The 19,383-nt window shown below is 43.6% G+C and overlaps 1 protein-coding gene across 1 annotated transcript in view; it reads right to left on the reverse strand.

The window, feature by feature from the left end:
* Positions 1–19,383, reverse strand: part of LOC144693387 (rho GTPase-activating protein 11A-like) — a 58,449-nt gene that overhangs the window by 8,230 nt on the left and 30,836 nt on the right. The window contains exons 9-10 of the mRNA XM_078563251.1: positions 9,568–9,665; positions 7,098–7,260 (exon numbers count right to left, since the gene is read on the reverse strand). Of these exons, the coding sequence (XP_078419377.1) occupies positions 7,098–7,260; positions 9,568–9,665 (261 nt within the window). The remainder of the gene's footprint in view (positions 1–7,097; positions 7,261–9,567; positions 9,666–19,383) is intronic.

Below are 19,383 nucleotides of genomic sequence, written 5' to 3' on the forward strand. Positions count from 1 at the left end.
CAAATTGTAAAACAGTTGTGGCAGTTGTTTCACGTTTCCCTCTGGGATTTGAGCAGCTTAGCATTTACCATCCGCTATGCCATAACAACTTCCCACAGTTGGCACCTTGCTATTTATTTATGGGAAGCATCATACCCAAGCTTGATCCTGCATTTACATCATGTGCACACATGCACAATTCTAGCAAGATCTACTGGATAGCAATCATAACTAGAAACTCTGGATGATTTCTATCCACTCTCTCCAATCTAAGGCAACCAGTACAATTGGAATGGCCCAATTATTGACCAGCCGAAATGAGTAGAGAAATTTGCTTGGTTAATATGGCTAAAATACTTGTTAAATATTTCATTTAGGAAAAAGCAATTTTTGAATACATCTAATGAGGTAAAACAAAATCCTTCAAGGTATAAATACTAAGGTTCAACAAATTCACAGGCTCCACTAAGTGTAGCATTACTAAATTAGAATAAAAGAAAACATTGCTATCTCAAAAAGATCCAGTTGTACTAGCAATAACCTTGCAAGGGCTCAGGTACAGCAGTATCAAAACAAACTCTGCTAGTTTTAACTAGTTAAATAACTAATTCAAAGCAATTTCTAAATTGCAATACAAGAAACAGTAAAAGCATCCACAATCATTCCCACTATCAGACTATTAGAATATAATTTAAATAAATGCAAGAGATCTATTAATAATTGCACGGCATCTTGTCTTTGATATTAAAAAAGTCCTAAGGCACGTCACAGATAGGCATAAAGAAAACAAACACCAAACCGACAAAAAAAAGTGACCATAACCTTGGTTGAAGAGATGGGCTTTGAGGGGGCTCTTTTTTAAGATGCGCCTTAGATGTGTTGAGGGTTAGAGAGCCAATGTAAAGCACAAGGACACAGTTTTGGGAAAACAGGACTTAATATACGAGCAGGGTACGTACAATCGAACTTTGGACAAGTTGAAGCATATGCAGGATGAAGGATGGTCAGCCAGAAAGTAGGCCCTTGTACTGGGCAAGTGTGGAGGTGATGAAGGAAGACAGCATGAGAGGTGGAAGTAGGTAGTGCCTGTGATGGACAGGTTACATTGTGTGAATTTGGAGGTAGGGACGGCTGCTCAGGGTCAAACAGGGCATCAAGGTTGTGAATGGCCTAGTGCAGTCTGAGACATTAGTCAGGGTTGAGGATGAAATCAGTGATGGCAGCATGTTTTGAGGCAGGACCCCAAGGTTGTGACTCCAGTCTCCCACTGGTGAAGTAGGAGCAAGTTATGATTCATCCAAATCTGGATGTTGGACAATCTGATAGCATAGAAGTGGTCTAGTTGTCAAAGGAGAGGGAAGTAGAGCTGGGCTCATCAGCAGACAAAGAATTCTACAGATGCTGTGCTAGTTATGTCACCCAGAGGCTGCATGCAGAGCAGAAATATGAAAAAACCAAATCTAGATCCTAAATACTAGATAAAACCAGGGATACCAGAGTGACTGTGCAGGAAAGGGAAGTTATTCCTAGAGATGTACTTGCTATGTTCACATATGTAGGAATGGAACCACGTGAGGTCACTCCAGGAAGCTAGATGTTACAAGTTTTGAAGGATAGTGTGTTGTTGCGAATAATTTTCATATTATTCTGGTTTATTGTTAAGTCGGTTTATGGGTGAGAGTGTAGATGATTCTGTCTGTCTGAGCTAATTACATTTGGCATCAGATAGACTGCAAGCTTGAAATTACCAAAAGAAGTTAGGTGTAGAAGTGTACTTGAAATGCTAATGAGTAAACATGGATGTTGTCTTAGCATACAAGGTGTGACGGAAATTTGCATTTTTAGATACGTGAAGGAGTTGTTTAGATTTCAAAGGGATGTTAGGATGTTTACAACTAGCCAAATAAGCAAGGCCAAGCAGTGTTTATTTTTCTCAAAGATTACTGACAATATTGGCAACATGAAAGTTTTTATTTTATGGGAAAGGTACAGTTCCAAAGACATATTGAACAATGGAATTTACAGATTAAAGAGAGAAACATATATATAGGAGAATGGCTGGGATTTTTCGGCCCCGTTGCAGGTGGGACCCGCCGCGGAGGAGGCGGCACTCCAGCCAGAAATCCACCGACTTGTGGCGGGACTGGAAGATTGCGGCGGCGGGCGGGTGCAGAAAATTCCATCTGGGGGTCATGTAAGATCTAACAGGAGTTTGTGAAACAGCTTTTGGGAAGCCTCCAGCCATTTGTGAATATGCCTGCTATGTCCAGTAACTAAAGTTGGAGAAAAGCCTTTGGGAATTCCACTGTCAAGTAGGTACTGTGGTAGCTTGCTGGCTTGTTTTTTAAATTTAAAATCTATTTTGGATTGTTGTCTTAAAGGGGGTGTATAATTAGGAGTCAGGTTAATTAGGAATTTTAGGATTTGTTATAACATTAAGTAATTGTAGTCTTATGTATGTGCTTGAAATCTTTTTTGTTAATAAAAATTAAATTAAAATATTATTAGTGGACTTATTATTTCTGAATTCAGTGCACACATCTTCTAGTAATAAATACAAATTGCAAAACCGTTGTGACATCGCGGCCAAGTTTCCCTTGAGGATTTGGTCCGCCTGGCACACATTATAACAGTGTCGAAAACTGTATGGGGAGAGGCCAGGGATGGAAGACACCATGCTCATTGCCACAGAGAATGTCATTTGAACTTTGGTTAATGGCATTTTAGTTGTTATAGCACAGATAGGAGACAGACTGAACAGGTGTCATGAAAATATAATAATAATTCTCATAATATTCTTGTGATTTATTGTATAGGTGGGTGAATAATGGGGTTTGGATAGCTTTTTTTTTTAATGTGTGTGGGATGTAATTGAATTGGAGACAGCAGGTCTGGAAGCATCAAAAAAGCTAGGTTTGAAATGCAAAATACGTAAACATGGCTGAGGTTTTAGAATGTGAGGTGTAAGGAAAATTTGCATCTTTAGATAAATTAGGTTAGTTTGAATTTCAAAGAGATTGTAAGATGTTACACCTAGCCAGAAGAAGCTAAGCCAAACAGTGTGTTTATTTTTCCCAAAGGCTACTGATAAAATTAGAATTATGAAAAGATTTATATTATGAGAAAGGTAAAGCTCCAGAGACATATCGGAACAATGAAATTTGCATTAAAAAGGGAGAAACATGTATAAAGGAGATGAGGCTGTGTGTCAGAGGAGAAGGCATTCTAAGATCTAACAAGTGTGAAAAGCCTCCAGCCTCTATGCATTAAGTTGCTGTCTACAGGAACCAAAGCAGAGAAAACTCACTTTGAATCCAACTGTCCAGGGTATTGTGCGGCTTTGCCTGTATCTGTTTATATCTATTTGTTTTTACTGTTGCCTTAAAGGAAGTGTAACTGGGAGCCAGATTAATTAGGGGTTTTAGGAGTTACTGTAGTAGTAATTTGTAGACCTATGTTTGGGTTTGAAATCTTTTCTTTTGTTAATAAATGTTTAATTTAGTTTTCTAAAATAACCTCTGAAGTCATGGTAGTCTTATTACTTCTGAATTCAGGGCACGTATCTCAAAATAAAATACAAATTGCAAAACAGTTGTGGCCGCATGATCAAGTTTCCCACATGAATTTGATCCGCCTGGCACACATCTGCCATATCATAACACAGGACAGATTTCAACATGGCGTTACAAGCGATGGGTATGGTGTTGGAAGGTGACAGACAATACCTACAACAATCCAATCGAAAATGAATGCTGGTGACAGGACAAGTTTTGGTGAGGATAAAAGGGTTAATTTGTGGAGGGGCTGATAACAGCAGAGCTTTAGAGGAGTGACAAGTATAATCACACAGAATCACAGTGCAGAATAGAGAGAAACACAACATGTTAGCTAGTGTGGAGGCCAGGGAGATGAGTTAGAGAGTTAGGAATTGTGTGGAAAGAGATCAAAAGAAGCAGTAAGTGGGTCTAATGGAAAAGATGAGCTTGAAAATAGCAAAGTGAGATACTGCAAAGCCATGGAAGTTGAGGGATTGAGTGGTTGGGAAGCTGGGACCAGAAAGAAGGAAGAGTTGAGGCACCTGCACCAATGGTCTCAAACTTAGTGGTGAATAGCCTACAAAACTGAAGTTACTGCACTAAAGGGTGATGCACAATTTAACCACTTCAATGGCTTTCTCACAGACAACTTATAAATATGAAAAACCATGTGCTACATTTTTTTGCGAGTGAGTTGGTGAGAGTGACAGACTGATGACACACACACACAGTGAAACAGGAGGAAGAGGAGAGTGCAGGAGAGGTTAGCTTCAAGTACATCTTCATTTGCTCCCAGTCTGCTCCCATGCCAGCTGAATTTACCTTGAGCTTGCAGTTGTAAACAAAACCTTACTTTATAAATGTCGGCAGGATCAGGGAGCAGGTACAGGAACAGAAGACAGTGCAGCAAGGGAGGCCTGGAAGCAAGGTTGGAGGCTAGGGGAAAGACAACAGCTGAGCACACTAGGAAATGTGTACAGTGCAGAATACCTGGAAGTGGCTATGGAGATTGGAGCAGACCCAACAATAAATTAAAAACCTAAAAATGAGAATGTAGAAACTGTAAAAATTAAAAATTGCCCACACACACAGTGTGTTGTCAATAGGCTTGATTAGCATATTGGTATCAACAAGATATAGAAAAATGTCACCCAAGCATTTTAATGTTGTGCAATTATATTTCTTTTGCAATTTATCACCTGAAATTACTCTTCCTTTCACTCATGTCTGATGCCAAAGTGAAGAAGAAAATCTATTATTGTGCTGCTGCCTAGTTTTCATAGTTTAAGTGGACACTCAGAGAATGGTGGGCACAGAGTCCACAATCTTAAATTAAATTAGCGGATAGAAAATCAGGGCTGCAGGTACGCAATTTCTCAAGCTGCACCTCCAGCAAGTGCAATGAATGAAGAATTGTGCAACTTGGCAATCATGTACCTAATAACATGGTTGTTTCCCTTGTAATTTTAAATCTAATGTCCTGAGGAGTATAGAGAGTGTAGGGGGGTACTTAAAAAAGTAACTAGGAGAGCGAAGAGGGGGCATGAAAAAACACTGGCAGGCAAGATAAAGGAAAATCCCAAGGCATTTTATAAATATATTAAGGGCAAGGGAAAGAGGAGGGCCCATTAGGGACCAAAGTGACAATTTGTGCGTGGATCCAGAGGACATAGGTGGGGTTTTGAATAATTACTTTTCATCTGTGTTCACTATGGAGAAGGACGATGTAGATGTAGAAATCAGGGAGTGGGGACTGTGATATACTTGAACAAATTAGCATTGAAAGAGGGGAGGTATTAGTGATTTTAGCAGACTTAAAAGTGGATAAATCCCCAGCCCATATGAGATGTATTCCCAGGCTGCTATGTGAGGCAAGGGAGGAGATTGCAGGGGCTCTGACACTAATGTTTAAATCCTCTCTGGCCACAGGACACATGTCAGAGGACTGGAGGACAGTGAATGTGGTACCATTATTCAAGAAGGGTAGTAGGGATAAACCAGGTAATTACAGGCCAGTGAGTCTAACATCAGCGGTAGGGAAACTATTGGAAAAAATTCTGAGGGACAGGATTAATCTCCACAGGGGTTAATCAGGGATAGTCAGCATGGCTTTGTCAGGACGAGATCATGTCTAACAATTTTTCAAGGAGGTGACTAGTTGTGTCGATGAGGATAGTGCAGTTGATGTAGTCTACATGGACTTCAGTAAGGCTTTTTATAAGGTTCCGCATGGGAGAACGGTCAAGAAGCTAAGGGCCCATGGGTCCAGGGCACTTTGGCAAAGTGGGTCCAAAATAGACTTAGTGGCAGGAGGCAGAGGGTGATGGTCAAAGGTTGTTTTTGCGATTGGAAGCCTGTGACGAGTAGTGTACTCGGGATCGGTGCTGGGACCCTTTCTGTTTATAGTGTACATTAATGATTTAGACATGAATATATCAGTAAGTTTGCCGATGGCAAGAAAATTGGTGGTGTCGCAAATAGTGAGGTGGAAAGCCTTAGATTACAGGGCAATATAGATGGGCTGGTAAAATGGGCAAAGCAGTGGCAAATGGAATTTAATCCTGAGAAGTGTGAGGTGATGCATTTTTGGAGGACTAACAGCAAGGGAATACACAATGAATGGTAGGACCCTAGTAAGTACAGAGATCATTGGTGTTCATGTCCATAGATTCCTGAAGGCAGCACATGATCCTGAAGGCAGCAGCACAGGTAGATAAGGTGGTTAAGAAGGCATATGGGATACTTGCCTTTATTAGTCGCGACATAGAACGTAAGAGCAGGGAGGTTATGTTGGAGCTGTATAAAACGCTAGTTAGGCCGCAGCTGGACTATTGTGTGCAGTTCTGCTCGCCACACTATAGGAAGGATGTGCTTGCACTGGAGAGGGTGCAAAGGAGATTCACCAGGATGTTGCCTGGGCTGGAGCGTTTCAGCTATGAAGAGAGACTGAATAGGCTAGGGTTGTTTTCCTTAGAGCAGAGAGGGCTGAAGGGGGGGCCGGATAGAGGTATACAAAATTATGAAGGGCATAGGTAGGGTAGATAGGAAGAAACTTTTCCCCTTAGCAGAGGTGTCAATAACCAGGGGGCATAGATTTAAAGTACGGGGTAGGAGGTTTAGCGAGGATTTGAGGAAAAGTTTTTTCACCTAGAGGGTGGTTGGAATCTAGGACACACTGCCTGAGGGGATGGTAGAGGCAGGAACCCTCACAACATTTAAGTAGTATTTAGATGAGCACTTGAAACGCCATAGCATACAGGGCTATGGGCCAAGTACTGGAAAATGGGATTAAAATAGATAAGTGCTTGATGGCCAGCACAGACATGATGGTCTGAAGGGCCTGTTTCTGTACTGTATAACTCTATGACTATGACTTATTGGTGCACGCTTTAGGGATAAACCAGTTATGCATTGATCTGTTCTTATAAGTAAGCTAAATTACAAAAACTGAAAAATAAAAATCACATTGGTGTTTTACTCAATCCTTAAATCAAATGTATACAAAATAAAGCTATTACTAGAAGTACAAAAACATCAGAAATACTAACTTAATGAGACAAATGCAAGTATTTGACACAATACCTCTCTACCCCTTTGTTTTCTAGTCTTTTACTTTTCCGCCGATTAGCTGATGCAGTTGACTGAAACTTAACACTTCCAGCAGAGAGGGACAGAGGGCCCTGCAATGACTCCAGTGACACTTGAGGACTACCTTCAGCAAAAGTACATTGTGCCTGGTAATAAACTAAACAAAAAGAAGTCATCACAAATTCATTCCAACCAAATCTACAACCTCTTCAAAGTTTTATTAACCTCATTCCAGCTAAATGATTTGGTGTGTCAAGTTCACAAGGTTAAAAGCAGCACCTCAAGTAGGCACAACCATAACCAAAAGCTTAAAGAATACGGAGTATCACGACTATAGAAACAGAATATAACCATAAACATGTAACAGCGTATCTACCCCTTATAATACAAATTCTACAATTTAGACATTACCTCTAGTCACAGATTACAAAGTCAAATGCATCTATAAGGTAAACATTGGTCTAATAGTACTATTCAAATATTTCTGCTTTTGCAGAATCAACTTTAATTTTCAATAGTATAACCAAGATTTTTCCACAATTTCTCACATTTACCATCTTTTTGCAGTGTAGATGGGAATGAAACATGTAGGTGCTCACCTATGTAACTTCTAAATCCATGGTCTAGTCATGAAAATTCAAATTTTATTTAAAGGAGATGTGGGATAGTTTATAATTCCTCACTTGTAGGTTGCTTGGAGGAGGAGTGGTCAAAATGCACTAATTACATATTCAAAAGCAATAAACAGTTTCTTCAATACACAATAATTTTCCACATATATTAAGCAGGGCATTACTATAGATGTTGCATAAACTTGTAAGGTTTACTTTCAATGTACTCCTATTCTGCTCTCCCTTTCTCTACAAAAGGTGTAGATTAAGTTTTGAACATCAAAAAATGCTTTCTATCTTCTTGGTAATTAAAATCTGTACAATTTCCAGTCTCAAGGTTCATTCTCAGTAAGTAAATATGCAGTGTTATCGACAGCATGGATGATTTGCAACAGAACCTTTCCTTCATAAGTAGTAATTCAGGACCCTACACTGAATCCACATCTGCATATATCTGAATTTTATTTATTAATTTGTGTTCTCTAGAATTTCCTGAGACACTGGAACCTCTATGGTAGACAGTACATACAGCAGTTTCTGCAGATCGTCACATTGGCTCAGTGGTTTAAACAAAATAGCCTTGATCTGGGAAATCTTTTACCAAGCTTGGAAATGAAACAAAGCATAGCCATCTTTGTCTATTTCTGCAGTTACCTCCTGCTGTTGTGGAGCACATCTGGATGTGTTTGATGGCAGATCTCCTTCTGGGAACCTGCTAGGATTTATTATTTGTTCAGAACATGGACAGGTCTCCACTGGGAAAGAGGAACTACTGCCTTTGTTTTTGATGAGCAAGTTAGGATAGAAATTGGCATTGTTGGTTGTTTTCTTTATCAGTTATCTTTTGCCGGAGAAAGGTTTCCGTATTGGCAAGCTGAAATAGTGGGTCTTTGAGTGAAAATTTCACCAATTTTTAAATTAACAAAGTCTGCATTGCTGAAATCATTCTTCAAAATGTGAGCCGTGTAAATACAGGTAAGCTTAGTTACAGTCTTTTATCAAAACAAAAAATGCCAGAATTCAAATCTTTGCAGTTCTAAAACTCTACAGTCCTTGGGATACAAGGTGAAAGATTTCAAGTAGCAGTAACATAAATTATATAGAGTGAAAGCAAGGCAAACATGTGATCAGAGAAAGAATAGGAAAATTGATATAAAAACAGTAAATGTTGGAAATTCTCAGCATCTGTGGGGACAGACCAGTTCTGATGAAAGGTCACAAATGTTAACTGTTTCTCTCCCCACAGATGTTACTTGAATTGCTGAATATTTCCAGCATTTTCGGTTTTTATTTCAGGTTTCCAGTATCCATAGTATTTTCCATTAGGAAAATTGATAGTTTGTCTCAAATCGTGGTCACAAGGCAACAAAGTTGAATTAGATCAGTTTTTAGAGGCAACTTTTCCGAATGGTGTCAGGGTAATTTCTATTTGTACATGGAAATTGAGCAAATAGGGAAAAACGCGTTTATATAGCGTCTTTAACATAGTAAAACGTCCCTTAACAGGAACATGATCTGATATCAAGCCATGTAAGGACATATTAAGGTGAAAACCTGGTCAGAGATATATGTTGAGGAACACATGTTGAGGGGTTTAGGAGGCAGAATGCAGAGTTTAGGGGGGGTTAAGGTAGCTAAAGGCATGGGCGTCAATGATGGGCAAATGAAACATGAAATGCCCAACTGAGAGTTACAATATTCCCTACAAATAAGAGGTTTGAAAAACACACAGTACTGTTGTTCATAATGCAGTATTTTTCCCCTATATTTTCTCTTTCTTTAATGAAAAGTAAGGCTTCACACTGGGTGCCAAGTACATTTTCTATAAAAGGAATTGAAGGTTCTATTCATACCATCATCCTTCTTGACCCCATCTGATGATGGTGTAGAATTCTGGCTCAGAAAGCCACTGGGTAACAATTCCAAAGCTATATTGTGCCTTAGCGATCGCCTGTGAAAATTAATGTATTTTTCAATTTATGTGCATTTCAAGTCTCAAATTCCAAAGAGCAAAACAAAACACTCCAGTGACCTTAACTGGAAACTAACAAATAATAAAGCTGCCAGTCTGCCATGTTACTTGCAAAACTATTTCTATATCCTATATAGATGATGTATGTAGGCTTTCATTAAGTTTGAACTCTCAAAAGTTCAGCAAATTCTTAATTTTATTTGGGAGGAGGGGCAGGTTAAGGGAGGCAGGAATGGGAGGAGCAACTAGATGAGCTACCAACTTGGTGGTAAACAAGTCAATACTTAATAGTTATAATTCAACAGCGTGCAGGGCTATTTTCCTGTTGCAGGATGCGGCTTAACTCGACAGATTTAACAACATTTTGAAATCATCATTCCAATTCGTTGCATTCAAATACTTTTCTGTCAAAATTCACATGATTGAGATTATTTCCATAAGATATGGATAAAGTTAATAACATACATTTCAAAAAAATAAAACAACGCTTTCCTAATTCAAAATAGCTACTTATCGTATCATAAGGATATCCAAACCTATTTACAGCCAATGAATTACTTTCAGGCTGAAGTTGTTGCTAGGGCTGCAAAAAAATTAAAGTGAAACCCACTGACACTGGAGTCTGACCTCAACGGAGTGCTGAAAGTTTTGGTGAGTTGAGGGAGTTCTGTGAGGAGGAAAGGGAGGTACTTCTTTGCTTTTTCTAACTTATCCACCCTGTAGAATTTGGTTCTTGCTCTTCTACCGGGGAAGCAAGCTAGCTGTTTGGTGAGTATCTGGTGAATGGTTAAGGTCCATTTTATTCCTAAGGTTTAAAATAGAACAGGAATTTGTGGTAAGAAATAATTGAATAAAATAATTAAGTAATTAATTAATTAAAACACAAGGGTGGCAGGACAGGTGATGTGTCAAGGCTGCAGCACGTGGGAACTCCTGAATACCAGTGTGATCTAGGGTAAACATGTCTGCAGTAAGTGCCCGTAGCTGGAAGAGCTTCTGTTCAGAGTTATTGAATTGGAGGCTGAGCTGTGGACACTACGACGCATCAGGGAGAGGAAAAGTTACCTGGATGTTTTGTACCAAGAGGTGGTCACACGCCTTGGGATAGGATCTTCTGATTTGGAATGTGGCCAGGGACAGGAGGGTGTGACTACAGCTGAGGCAGACAAGGGGATCCAGAGGGCAAAGGTGTCAGCCTCTGCAGTTGTCTAACAGATCTGAGGTTCTTTCAGCTTGATTGGATGAGAGTGAGTGCTGCAGGGTGGATGAGCTGACTGGCACTGTGGTAGAAGAAGCCATTCAAGTGGGGTAGCAAAAAGGAATGTAGTGGTAGTAGGGGACAGTATAGTGAGTGGAATTGAAACTGTTTTCTGTAGCAAAGAGCAAGAGTCCAAACAGCTATGTTGCCTATCTGGTGCCAGGATTCAAGACATTAGCTCAGGGCTGGAGAGGAGCTTACAGTGGGAAGGGGTGGATCCAGATGTTGTGGTCCATGTAGGTAGCAATGACATAGGCAGGATGAGGAAGAAGGTATTGCATACTCAATATGGGGAGCTAGGCACCAAATTACGAAGCTGGGCCATATGCAAATTGGCATAGGGCAAATAAGATTAGAGAAATGAATGTGGGGCTCAAAGGCTGGTGTGGGAGACATGGATTCCAGTTCGGGGGGCACTGGCAGCAGTATTGGGGAAAGTGGGGTCTGTACTGTTGGGACATTCTACCCCTGAACCCTGCTGGGGCTGGTGTTCTAGTGAGCTGCATAATTAGGGAAGTAGAGAGGGTGTTAAACTAAATAGTGGGAGAAAGGGATTAAATTTGGGAAGATTCAATTTGAGGGAGAGATGAATGGGTCCAAGACTAGTATTTTAAACTTAAATAAACATGACTGTGAAAGCATGTAAGCAGAGCTAGCTAACAATAAAGATGAAGTGGCAGACATTTAAGGGAATATTTCAGAATGCACAGAATAGATACATTCCAATGTATCAAGGGGAAGACCCACCATCCGTTAAAGACAGGACCAAACGTAAAAATACACACAATTGCGCAAAGACAGGTGGCAGGTCAGAAGATTAGAATATTAAAGAACAGCAAAGAATGACAAAAAGATTAATAAGGAGGCAAACATTAAGAGTACGAGAAGGCTAGCAAGAAATATAAAGACGGATAGTAAGAGTTTCAATAGGTATTTAAATAAGAGTTAACAAAGTGAGTGTTGGTCCTATAGAAATGAGTCTGGGGAATTAATAATGGAAAATAAGGAGGTGGCAGATGAATTGAATATTTTGCACCAGTCGTCACTATAGAGGGTACAAGTAATATCCCAGAAATAGCAGCGAATCAGGAAATGGGAGGGAGGGAGGAAAATTACAATCACCAGGGAAGTGATATTGAGCAAATTGTTGGAGCTGCAGGCTGACAAATCCCCAGCTCTGATGGACTTCATCCTAGTGTCTTAAAGGAAGTGACTAGTGAGATAGTTGTTGCGTTGGTTTCATTTTTCCAAAATTCCCTAGATTCAGGGCAGGTTCCATTAGCTTGGAAAATAGCAAACATAACTCCTTTATTCAAAAAAGGGAGGGAGACAGAAAGCAGGAAACTACAGGCCAGTTAGCTTAACATCTGTCATAGGGAAAATGTTTGAAGCTATTATTAAAGATGTTATAGCAGGGCGCTTAGAAAAATTCAAGGCAATCAGGTAGAGTCAATGTGGTTTTGTGAAAGGGAAATCATGTTTAACTAATTTATTGGAGTTCTTCAAGGAGTCACGTGCTGTGGATAAAGGTGAGCCAGCGGAAGTATTGCACTTAGATTTACAGAAGGCATTTGATAAGGTATCTAATCAAAAGTTAGTGCAGAAAATAAAAGCTCATGGTGTAGGGGGCAACATATTGGCATGGATAGAAGATTGGCTAGCTAACAGGAAACAGAGTTGGCATAAATGGGTCTTTTCTGGTTGGCAGGGTGTAACGAGTGATGTGCCACAGGAATCAGTGCTGGGGCCTCAACTTTTTACGATTTATATAAATGACTTGGAAGAAGGGACCGAAGCTATGGTTGTTAAATTTGCTGATGATACAAAGATAGGTAGGAAAGTCAGTTGTGAAGAGGACATAATGAAATTAAAAAGGGTCATAGATAGGTTAAGTGAGTAGGCAAAGATTAGTAAATGGAGTATAATGTGGGCAAATGTGAAATTGTCCATTTTGGCAAGAAGGTTAAAAAAGTATATTATCTAAATGGTGAGAGATTGCAGAGTTCTGAGGTTCAGAGGGATCTGGGTGTCCTAGCGCATGAATCACAAAAGGCTAGTATGGAGATACAGCACATAATTAGGAAAGCTCACCACGACCTTCTCAAGGGCAACTCAGGATGGGCAATAAATGCTGGCCCAGCCAGCAAAGCCCACATCCCGTGAATGAATTAAAAAAAGCTAATAAAATGTTATTGTTTATTGCGAGGGGAATTGAATACAAAAGGGGGGTTATGCTGCAGTTGTACAGGGCACTGGTGGGACCACATCTGGAATACGGTGTACAGTTTTGGTCTCCTTATTTAAGGAAGGATATAAATGCATTAGAGGCAGTTTAGTGAAGGTTTACTAGACTAATATCAGGAATGAGCGGTTGTCTTATGAGAAAATGTTGGGCCGGCTAGGCTTGTATCCACTGGAGTTTAGAAGAACAAGAGGTGACTTTATTGAAACCTTTAAGATCCTGAGGGGGCCCGACAGGGTGGATGTGGAAAGGATGTTTCTTCTTGTGGGAGAATCTAGAGCTAGGGGTCACTGTTTAAAAACAAGGGGTCACCCATTTAAGACAGAGATGAGAAATTTTTTCTCTCAAAGTTGAGTCTTTGGAACTCTCATCCTCAAAAGGCAGTGGAAGCAGAGTCTTTGAATTTTTTTTTAAGGTACAGCTAGATAGATTCTTGATAAGCAAGGGGGTGAAAGATTATCAGGAGAATGTGGAGTTGAGGTTACAATCAGACCAGCCATGATCAAGGGGACGAGTGGCCTACTCCTCCTGCTCCTAGTTCTTATGTTCCCAAGCGAAGATGACAGCATAAATCTCTAATTCTAGCATTCTAAGAGTGTTTAATTTTAGATCAAGTCTGAGTAGCCTATTTAACTTGGCTTCAAATTAAGCAAATTATCAAATGAAAAAAAAAATCTCTTGTACTCCTTGAGCTGAATTTTGTGTTTGACGGGTGGGCGGGACCGACTGAATTGGCAGCAGGTGGGCAGCGGATCCCTGCCGCTGAAACAGGCCGCGCCACCATTTTGCATGGGCGGGCAAATTAAGGCCCGCACAGCGCGTTTCAGACTCCCGTGTTCATCGGGAAAATTAAATCGGCGGCGGGCGTGTTCAGACCGCCGGTTTCAATGGGAAACTAAAGAACGGCCAGGCAGCCTCCTTTAGGCTGTTGACCATGGCCAGTCACCGGGCTGCACAAGAGGTGAGGGCAGAGGAGGGGTGCAGGCTGCAGGGTAGGCCAGTGAGGGGCCACTGTGCCCCTCGGTTCTCCGATGCCTGCCTTGCTGTCCTTGAAGGGGTGTCCAACCATTGGGAGGTCTTGTTTCTGGAGGAAGGGAGGAGGAGGGCCCCCCACGTGACCAGGCAGGCGTAGGCAGGAGGTGGCGGAGGCTGTTAGCTCTCAAGGTGCTGTGCAGCGCACAGGAACACAGTACCGCAAGCGCTTCAATGATTTTCTGCACTCTGGCAGGGTGAGTACCATGTCAGCCTTGGCCATTTTAACCAGCTGGTAGCCTTACTGCATTGGGCATTTGGCGCACGCTGGGTGGGCAAACAGATCGTGACCATGCTTACATCAGCCATAGTGGTTGAGGAGAAGATGGGTTCTCCCTGCAGCATATGTTGGTGTTTGTCGCAATTGAGTAGTCTGGTGGCAACCTGCAGGGGAGGCAGCTAGACACATACTCAGAACTCCAACACATGTCTTATTGGTGGTGATGAGATGGTGGAAGGGGAGTCTCAAGGTGTCGTGGCCAAGAGCCATCTGCTGGCCTCGGCGCCACACCTAGTTGTGCCTCCTTGCCATGGGCGCTAAGACCCGTGTGTTATTCAAAGTGATGGACGCCGAATGTGTCCAAGGTGGCCGTTGGGGGAGGGGGTTGGGAACAGCCGTACTATCTTCTGGGGACTGATCACCACTAGTGTGGTTAGGAGCCGCTGGAGGCCTCAGATGGGCCACTGTGGTTGGGGTGCGGCATGCGCGTGCAGGGTACATGAGTGATCAGCCCCAATAAATGCTCTTCTATGTTCTGCAGGCAAAAACTGAGAGCAATATCCGGGAGCGTCAGCTGGCTGGTGGTGGGCACGCTGTGCTGCAGCACCTCACCACGTATGAGGAGCAGGCCATGGAGCTGGGGAGGAGGCAAGCGGCCAGGTTGGCAGGTGTCAACAAGGCTGGGGTGCAGCGGCCAGGTATTTGAGGGCCACAGTCCCATCCACTCTGTCTTCCCACTATCCAAAGCACTGATAATTGCAGCAACCGTTAATGCAGCAACACTGCTCATTCACAGACGTGTGGGTCAAACACAAAGGTCCCTCGGCCCCATGAGGATGCGCGTCTCTAGCACCTTTCAAAATCGCCTTATCCCATTTCTGACCACTATCCCCATGGCCTAACATGCCATGGCATCACTGCTGCACATCCAAAGACTTATTGCATCGTAGGAAGGTTTGTACCTCCACCACCCTTTCAGCCAGTGCGTCCCAAATTACTGTCCAAAAGGTCCTCAGCACCTCACCTGTCAACCTCATGGCACTCAACTTAAATAAATGCCACCACGTTAGTCATCCCTGCGCCAAGGGGAAATGTTGCCTTCTGTCCACCCGTTCTATGCCCCTCATAATGGTATGAAGGTCAATAACGTGACTTGTCAGTCTCACGTGCTCCACGGCAAATGTCGCAAGTGTATGCAATGTTCCCTCATAACTCCAACTCTCCAGGCCAGCATGCATCCAGGTCAGGAGCCCCTGCACTCTCCCCACTCCAATGCCATCCCTCCCATGAAGCGCGGCTCAAAACTGAATGCATTAGTGCAGATGTGGCCTCGACAGCGTTTTCTGCACTTGCAACATGACCTCCCTTTTCCTACATTCTATTCCTTGGTTAATAAAGGCAAGTCTGGCTTTGACCTTGTTAAACGCCTTATGTTCCTGTTCTGCTACCTTAACGGGTCTGCCCAGCAAGGTCCCTGTAATTGTTGTGACTTCCCACGGTCCTACCATTACTCATGTATTCCCGTACCTTGCTTGTCTTGCCCAAGTGCTTAACCGCACACTTATCCACATAACATTCCATGTGGCATTCCTTAGGTCATCTGACCAGCCTGTCTGTATGCGCGTGTAATGTTTGGGCCTCCTCTTGACTATTTACCACCCCACCAATGTTCATCTCCTTAGGTTCTTGAAGGGTGAGCGACTTTTGAGGCTGGGGGGGCGAAAGGGATGAAAGGTGTTACTGACTGAACGCTGACTGATACACTGTCCTTGTTGCTAATTTCAGCATCACCACCGCATGGCCGCCACCAACATGTCCAGAGCCCTCCCTCTACACCTGAGGGCCAAGACTTGCAGCTTGCGTCACATCCTTTCAGCGAGCCAGGCACCAGCGCAGCGACACTTAGATGGGAATTATGACGTCGGCTAATGTCCCGGGGCACAGTGGAGATGGCACTTCACAATTGCTGGAGGAGATGACACGGACAGAGTGTGCCAATGGCGCCAGCAGCCGGAGGACTGCAGGGGACCAGGCACATGCTGAGTCCGGCAGTGATGATGTGCCTCTGGAGATGTTCGCCATGCAGCAGCTGCAGGACAAGCAGCAGGGTGCGCGGGAGCATCTGGCAGGGTTGTATGAGGGTGTGCTTTACTTGGTGTCTGTGGTGGAGGAATCCAGGCAGAGTGTCAGTGATGGCATAAACCTCAGGACAGAGCTTCAGGCTTCCTTCATTGAGAGATTGACGACTCTCATGGAGAGGGGCTTCCAGCGGATTGAGAATCTTCTGATTGGGTTACACTCTGACCTGCAAGCCCTCACAGCACTAATGGCCACAGGTGGTCATTGGCAATGTGGGGGATGTTCTGGGCACCAAGTGTCGCCGCTCGGTGCCCATCCATCTGCGTTGAGCAGGGAGGTCCAATGTGACCTCATATCGACGCAGCAGCTGCCTGTCGTCACTGCGAGTTCCTCTCAGGGCGCTCCGGATGAGGGCAGCAGCTCCTCCGCCCCTCTACCAGTGACCGTTGCATCCGCTGAGGCTGTGACAACAGAGGAGGTGCCAGTTCTGGAATTGGCCACTCCCTCCCAGGCGGGGCATGGGCCAGAGGACGGCCGCCAAGGTCATCGAGGCCAACAGGACAGCAGAGTCAGCAGGCTGTCTCACAAGCCACTCCGAGCGATGGGGTGGCACCTAGACGTAGCACCCGCAAACGTAAGGATAAAGCACGTTAGGTTTGTCACTGGTGATTTTGTGTTGGCCCTAGATTAGGGAATATATCATTATGTATGTCAGAGTGACATTTGTGCTTTATTTTGGTGGCAATAAAGTCCACTTTTCTCACCATGGCTGAGGGTGTTTCCTTGGTGCTGCATTTGTATGTTTCACAGACATCTCATGAGTGTTTGAGTGGACGTTGATGTTTCTGTACTAAGCCCTTAGGTGCTACATCTTCCACCTCATCAGCTGCAACTAAGTGCCACATGTGGAAGCACCAGGCAATGCTGGTCCTGCTGATCCACGTGTGTGGAGCTAGCTGAAGGTTCGTTGGATTAAACTGTCCCGGGTGTCCCTGCCTCCTTGGTGTAGTAGCGGGTTGGCATGCTGCCCTTAATCATTGTGTCAGTGCTTCCTCATCCTCTGAGCCACTGCTGGATTCATCATGTGCAGCCTCATCCACTGCATCAAGGTCTTCATTGTCAACTGCATCCCCCCTTTCCAGCGCAAGATTGTGCAGAACGCAGCATGCTACCACTATCACGGAGACGCGATCTAGGGGGGTACTGGAGTGCAGCCCCTGAGCGATCCAGGCAATGGAAGCGCATCTTGAGAAGACCGATGGTTCTCTCCACCACTGCCCTTGTGGTGCCGTGGCTCCTAATGTAGCGCTCCTCAGCTTCTGTTCTTGAATGGCAGAGAGGCATCATGAGCCACCTTCTGAGGGGATAGCCCTTATCACCACCAGCCAACCATCCAGCCAAGCCGGAGCATTGAAGAGCACCGGCACCTGGGAGTGTCTGAGGATGTAGGTGTCGTGGGAGCTGCCTGGTACCTTGCACAAACTTACAGAATCAGCATCCTGTGATCACACACTATCCGCACGTTCATGGCGTGGAATCCCTTCCTGTTGACGAAGGCACCGGGCTCACCTGCTGACACCTTGATGGCCACATGTGTACAGTCTATAGCACCCTGGACACGGGGGAAGCCAGCAACGGCCACAAAGCCTATGGCTCGCTGTGTCTGGCTTGCCTGGTTGCGGGGGAAGTGGCTAAAGATCAATGCCCGTCTAAACAGATTCTGTAACCTGCTTGACACAAGTGTGGACAGCTGAGTGGGAGACACTGCAAAGATCACCCACCAAGCCCTGGAAGGAGCCAGATGCATAGAAGTGGAGGGCAACTGTGACCTTCAGAGCCGCTGGCATGGGGTGTCCATTCACACAGTTAGGGGAGATCTCAGGGCCAATCATCTGACAGATAAAGTTGACTGTTTCCCTTGACAGTTGGAGCCTCCTTCGGCAACGCACCTCAGTCATATTGAGGTAGCTGCTTCACCGCCTGTATATCCTGGCAGCACGATAGTGGTATCTTCTGCAGCCCCTTCCACCTTGGACAACATCTTGGCCATGCGCCTCTTGTGCCTGCGCCTGGCCTCCCAAAGGTGGCTCCCCTGGAGGCTGATTGTCCACTCCTGGCCTCCTCCTTGTTCTATCCCTCCCTTCCTTCTCAGAGGAGCTGCCTCCAGTGGAGATGTCAGAACCCATACCCAGGGTAAATGGAGGCCTCTGGAAAGCTGCAGGCCCAATAAAGATTACTGTCTGCAGACGGCTGAGCTGAAGCTTCAAAGTACAGAGAAAGCTATTGGAAATCGATCTGAACTGCTAACAATCACACAGGCAAGTTTAAAACACTTTCTGCAATAAATACTTCAGAAAAAACATTAACAAACCCTCTGAGCCCACATATCCCACCCGTGGATGAGGTTGACATTTTAAGCGCTGACGTGCGGGCTCTGCCACTCACACGTCAGCCATAAAATTCTGCCCCTTATCAGAGAGCAAAATGTGGATCCAATTTTAATCAGTCAACTGATGTCAAATAAATGCATACTGATCAAAGCACAGAACTGAAATGTCATAAACTACTTCACTTCAAGTCTTCCTATAAAATTCCAATTTGAAACACAACAACACATTTTACAATGCTGAAAATTTGTGTGAAACATGTTTTTGTTGCATTTCACCCATTTTCGTTCAAATGGAGTTGCTGCCTGATAAAATAGACCAGGAAAAGCCAATTTGCAAATCTTCATATCAGCAGTCAATAGAAATTCATATCCAGACTTTCTTAGCATCTACCTAAAGTCTATATTGTAACATTTACTGTTGTACTTCTAAAGCTTGTCTGAGCTTCTGTTAATATGATGACCAGAATTCAGCTCTTG

The sequence above is a fragment of the Cetorhinus maximus genome, chromosome 18, assembly GCF_964194155.1.
Source record: "Cetorhinus maximus chromosome 18, sCetMax3.hap1.1, whole genome shotgun sequence".
Classification (NCBI taxonomy): domain Eukaryota; kingdom Metazoa; phylum Chordata; class Chondrichthyes; order Lamniformes; family Cetorhinidae; genus Cetorhinus; species Cetorhinus maximus.